This window comes from Oncorhynchus keta, chromosome 30 (genome assembly GCF_023373465.1).
Source record: "Oncorhynchus keta strain PuntledgeMale-10-30-2019 chromosome 30, Oket_V2, whole genome shotgun sequence".
Taxonomy (NCBI): domain Eukaryota; kingdom Metazoa; phylum Chordata; class Actinopteri; order Salmoniformes; family Salmonidae; genus Oncorhynchus; species Oncorhynchus keta.
The window spans coordinates 19335121-19340611 of record NC_068450.1 but is presented as its reverse complement, the minus strand read 5'-3'; the positions used below and the strand labels follow the sequence as shown (position 1 = coordinate 19340611).

The window sequence follows — 5491 nt, the reverse complement described above, 5'->3', positions numbered from 1 at the left end:
GTAAGGGAGTAAAGGCTAGGGTGTTGAGGCTAGGGAGTAAAAGAGTAAAGGCTAGGGTGTAGAGGCTAGGGAGTAAAGGAGTAAAGGCTAGGGTGTAGAGGCTAGGGAGTAAAGGAGTAAAGGCTAGGGTGTAGGGGCTAGGGAGTAAGGGAGTAAAGGCTAGGGTGTAGGGGCTAGGGAGTAAGGGAGTAAATGTAATGTAAATGTAAAATGTAAAGGCTAGGGTGTAGGGGCTATGGAGTAAAGGAGTAAAGGCTAGGGTGTAGGGGCTAGGGAGTAAAAGAGTAAAGGCTAGGGTGTAGGGGCTAGGGAGTAAAGGAGTAAAGGCTAGGGTGTAGAGGCTAGGGAGTAAAGGAGTAAAGGCTAGAGGGTAGAGTCTAGGGAGTAAAGGAGTAAAGGCTAGGGTGTAGAGGCTAGGAAGTAAAGGAGTAAAGGCTAGGGTGTAGGGGCTAGGGAGTAAAGAAGTAAAGGCTAGAGGGTAGAGGCTAGGGAGTAAAGAAGTAAAGGCTAGGGTGTAGAGGCTAGGGAGTAAAGGAGTAAAGGCTAGGGTGTAGAGGCTAGGGAGTAAAGAAGTAAAGGCTAGGGTGTAGGGGCTAGGGAGTAAAGGAGTAAAGGCTAGGGTGTAGGGGCTAGGGAGTAAAGAAGTAAAGGCTAGGGTGTAGAGGCTAGGGAGTAAAGAAGTAAAGGCTAGGGTGTAGAGGCTAGGGAGTAAAGGAGTAAAGGCTAGGGTGTAGAGGCTAGGGAGTAAAGAAGTAAAGGCTAGGGTGTAGAGGCTAGGGAGTAAAGAAGTAAAGGCTAGAGGGTAGAGGGTTTCTGGCCCAATACTTGTTATTTAAAACAGAACCATCCTGGCATCCATGGTACAACTCTATTCTCCTAATGAAAGATAGAGCCCTGTGAAGATGGCATGCTGTGTCTCAAATGGCACCATATTCCCTATATAGTGGACCAGGTCAAAAGTATTGCACTATATAGGGAATAAGGTGCCATTTGGAATACATCCCATGTACCCTCCTCCACTACTGCATCTCCTGGGGCCCTACAGCACCCTGTTATACAACACAACGTGACTTAAAGTAGAATACTGACAGACAGACAAAACAAAGTGATTTTGTTGGTGGCATCTCTGTCTCCTCTCCTGTTTCCCTCTCCTCCTCTTCTCCTCTTCTTCACCAAGTCACATCAAGGCGTGGCATCCCCTTTCCTTTCCTGTTCAATGGCTGAAACAGAAGACAAGAAGACACATACATACTGTATACATGTAGTGGAGATGTTGGCGAGGGAGAATGTGAATTGGGCTCCGGTCGTGTGTGGTTGTGTTGCAGAGACGATACAGAGTGTGACCCAAATGGTACACTATTCCCTAAATAGTGCACTACTTTGACCTGGGCCTATAGGGAGAGAGTGATTCTGATGATTCAGTGATTTGTAGTAGAGAAGTGTTTGTATACTGCAGAGCTGGAGGAAGGTTGACAGCAGTAGAACTGACAACCCCTATAGCTGCTAAAATGACTGCAGGGGAGAGATGGTGGGGAGAGGGGGGGGGGGTATGAGAGAAAGGGGGAGGGGGGAGAGAGGGGAGAGAGAGAGGGGGAAAGAGAGAGTAAGGGGGAGAGAACGAGAGAGAGGGGGGGGGAGTAGGAAAGGAAGAGCACTGCAGAGGCAGAATGAACACTTCCCTTACCACACCCTTAAAACACACACGCATACAGTACACACACACCACACTACCATGATCACTCACTCTCTTTGGTTGGCAGGGGGTTCTTCTCTTTCGTCTCAGTCTTCTTCAGTTTGGTCTTGTCGAAACAGGCGATCTCTGTCAGGTCAGGTTTGTCAGACATTGTTGCTGTGAAAGAGAGAGATGGAGCAGGGAGAGAGAGATGGAGCAGGGAGAGAGAGATGGAGCAGGGAGAGAGAGATGGAGCAGGGGGAGAGAGATGGAGCAGGGAGAGAGAGATGGAGCAGGAAGAGGGAGCAGGGAGAGAGATGGAGCAGGGAGAGAGAGATGGAGCAGGGAGAGAGAGATGGAGCAGGGAGAGATGGAGCAGGGAGAGAGAGATGGAGCAGGGGAGAGAGATGGAGCAGGGAGAGAGATGGAGCAGGGAGAGAGATGGAGCAGGGAGAGAGAGATGGAGCAGGGAGAGATGGAGCAGGGAGAGAGATGGAGCAGGGGAGCAGGGAGATGGAGCAGGGAGAGATGGAGCAGGGATGGAGCAGGGAGAGAGATGGAGCAGGGAGAGAGGAGATGGAGCAGGGAAAGAGATATGGAGCAGGGAGAGAGAGATGGAGCAGGGAAAGAGAGATGGAGCAGGGAGAGAGATGGAGCAGGGAGAGAGATGGAGCAGGGAGAGAGATGGAGCAGGGAGAGAGATGGAGCAGGGAGAGAGATGGAGCAGGGAGGGAGAGATGGAGCAGGGAAAGAGAGATGGAGCAGGGAAAGAGAGATGGAGCAGGGAGAGAGATGGAGCAGGAAGAGGGAGCAGGGAGAGAGATGGAGCAGGGAGAGAGAGATGGAGCAGGGAGAGAGAGATGGAGCAGGGAGAGAGATGGAGCAGGGAGGGAGAGATGGAGCAGGGAAAGAGAGATGGAGAAGGGAAAGAGAGATGGAGCAGGGAAAGAGAGATGGAGCAGGGAAAGAGAGATGGAGCAGGGAGAGAGATGGAGCAGGGAGAGAGATGGAGCAGGGAGAGAGAGATGGAGCAGAGAGAGGGAGATGGAGCAGTGAGAGAGATGGAGCAGGGAGAGAGATGGAGCAGGGAGAGAAAGATGGAGCAGGGAGAGAGAGATGGAGCAGGGAGAGAAAGATGGAGCAGGGAGAGAGAGATGGAGCAGGGAGAGAGAGATGGAGCAGGGAGAGAGAGATGGAGCAGGGAGAGAGAGATGGAGCAGGGAGAGAGAGATGGAGCAGGGGGAGAGAGATGGAGCAGGAAGAGGGAGCAGGGAGAGAGATGGAGCAGGGAGAGAGAGATGGAGCAGGGAGAGAGATGGAGCAGGGAGAGAGAGATGGAGCAGGGAGAGAGAGATGGAGCAGGGAGAGAGATGGAGCAGGGAGAGAGAGATGGAGCAGGGAGAGAGAGATGGAGCAGGGAGAGAGATGGAAAGAGAAAGCGAGGAAATGAGGGAGGGAGAGAAAAGGAGAGAGAGGAAGAGAAAGAGACAGAGAGAAATCCTTGTTTTCAGTTATTTGACCTTGGCTGACAAACGAGCTACACACAAGGCAGAATCTTGAGTAGGGAGCGTTGGTAAAATCATTTCTGTTCATGAGTATGCCATCGTGTTGATGACTAATATGTGAATTTTGCCAATCTATTTCCTAGTAGATATAGGGAGTGTGTCCACCATGAGATGTGCCACACACACACACACACACACACACACACACACACACACACACACACACACACACACACACACACACACACACACACACACACACACACACACACACACACACACACACACACACACACACACACACACACACACACACACACACACACACACGTGAGCTGCAGCCGCCCCCACGTGTGTTCGGGTCCATCATGCCAGCTTTCCACATGCCTACACACATGCTATCTAGCATGACACCATCTGTGTGAGGCTGGTTTCTTTGTTCTCTCCCTCTGCAGCCTCTCTCTCTCTCTCTCTCTCTCTCTCAGATCTCTGCATCCTTGCCGTCCTTTCTCCTCCTGAGTCTCAACGCTGTTCCACAATGTTAAAATTTCATAGCCCAGTCCTACCTCAGCCTCAGCCCCAGCCCTACCTCAGCCCCAGCCCTACCTCAGCCCCAGCCCTACCTCAGCCCTACGTCAGCCCCAGTCCAGCCATACCTCAGCCCCAGCACAGCCCTACCTCAGCCCCAGCCCTACCTCAGCCCCAGTCCTACCTCAGCCCCAGCCCTACCTCTGCCACAGTCCTACCTCAGCCCAAACTCTACCTCAGCCCCAACTCTACCTCAGCCCCAACTCTACCTCAGCCCCAGCACAGCCCTACCTCAGCCCAAGCCCTACCCCAGCTCTACGTCAGCCCCAGTCCAGCCCTACTTCAGCCCCAGCCCCAGCCCTACGTCAGCCCCAGTCCAGCCCCAGCCCTACGTCAGCCCATGCCCCTACCCCAGCCCTATGTCAGCCCCAGTCCAGCCCTACCTCAGCCCCAGCCCTACCTCAGCTCAAGCCCTACCCCAGCCCTACGTCAGCCCCAGTCCAGCCCTACCTCAGCCCCAGCCCTACCTCAGCCCCAGCCCCAGCCCTACGTCAGCCCCAGTCCAGCCCCCCCAGCCCTACGTCCAGCCCCAGCCCTACGTCAGCACCAGCCCTACGTCAGCCCAAGCCCCTATCCCAGCCCTACGTCAGCCCCAGTCCAGCCCTACCTCAGCCCCAGCCGTACCTCAGCTCAAGCCCTACCCCAGCCCTACGTCAGCCCCAGTCCAGCCCTACCTCAGCCCCAGCGCTACCTCAGCCGAAGCCCTACCCCAGCCCTATGTCAGCCCCAGTCCAGCCCTACCTCAGCTCCAGCCCTACTTCTGCCCCAGCCCTATGTCAGCCCCAGTCCAGCCCCAGGCTCAGCTCCAGCCCTACCTCAGCCCCAGCCCCAGCCCCAACCCCAGCCCTACGTTAGCCCTACCTCAGCCCCAGCTTTACCCCAGGCCCAGCCCTACCTCAGCCCCAGGCCCAGCCCTACCTCAGCCCAAGACCTACATCAGCCCCAGCTCTACACCAGCCCCACACCAGCCCCACACCAGCACCACACCAGCCAAACACCACCAGAGCGTCAGCCCTATCCCAGCCCTACCTCAGCCCTACCTCATCTATCTATTCCTCCATCTTTCAATTAATTTGTTCTTTCCATCCTTCCATCAGATCAGTACACTCCAGTCTTCAGTGTACAGCCACACCCCAGATCCTTTGTTTTAGTACACAGCTAAATAAATAAAGATGGTGAGAGATAGAGAGGAACGAGAGAGAGGAGAGAGACTGAGGCTTACCTTTGTTACACACAGTAGTGTGCTCTAATCTGTCGGGGCAGGGATGGAAAGAGATGGAGGTAGACAAGGCTGCGAGTGTCTTCGGGCGTCTGCACATCTAGGTCTGCACAAGGGTGTGGGTTTAAGACAGAATAAGGGAGGAGGGAGGACGGAAGAGGGAAGGAGGGAGAAACTAAGAGAGGGAGGGGTAGAGAGGAGGCACTAAAAGATTGGTAGGGAGCAAAAAGAGAGAGCAAGAGGGAGAGACGATAAGTCTGCCGTCTCCTTTCTCTTTCTTCATTTAGTTAATATTCATGTTCTCCAGGGAAGACATTGGTGGAAGAGCCAACCAATAGCAAGCTGCCATGCTGTGCTATTCATTAAGATAATGCATCACACACTATTTATCCAACGCACTGAGGTGATTTTGGGGAATTGGCATTCTGAGGACAGGGACAGATGACGTAACACTTGAATGTCTAAAAATACCATTTATTTATTTTTCATAACAATATAGTAAAATAA

The 5491-nt window shown here is 53.4% G+C and overlaps 1 protein-coding gene across 1 annotated transcript; it reads right to left on the bottom strand.

Moving 5' to 3' along the window:
- Positions 1-668: 668 nt before the first annotated feature.
- LOC127913948 (thymosin beta-like) lies at positions 669-5235 on the bottom strand. Its single transcript, XM_052487971.1, has 3 exons — positions 4988-5235; positions 1745-1849; positions 669-1220 (listed from the first exon to the last, which is right to left on the bottom strand). The coding sequence occupies exons 1-3, from the start codon at positions 5082-5084 to the stop codon at positions 1183-1185; spliced, it is 240 nt and encodes a 79-aa protein (XP_052343931.1). The 5' UTR covers positions 5085-5235; the 3' UTR covers positions 669-1182.
- Positions 5236-5491: the final 256 nt, after the last annotated feature.

Bases quoted from the DNA above. Each gene is read 5' to 3' on its own strand.
- LOC127913948 (XM_052487971.1), bottom strand. From the start codon at position 5,084: ATGTGCAGACGCCCGAAGACACTCGCAGCCTTGTCTACCTCCATCTCT. The intron at 1,850-4,987 runs GTAAGCCTCAGT...TCTCTTTCACAG, and splicing joins CACTACTGTGTGTAACAAAG to CAACAATGTCTGACAAACCT. The intron at 1,221-1,744 runs GTGAGTGATCAT...CTTCTGTTTCAG, and splicing joins CCCCCTGCCAACCAAAGAGA to CCATTGAACAGGAAAGGAAA.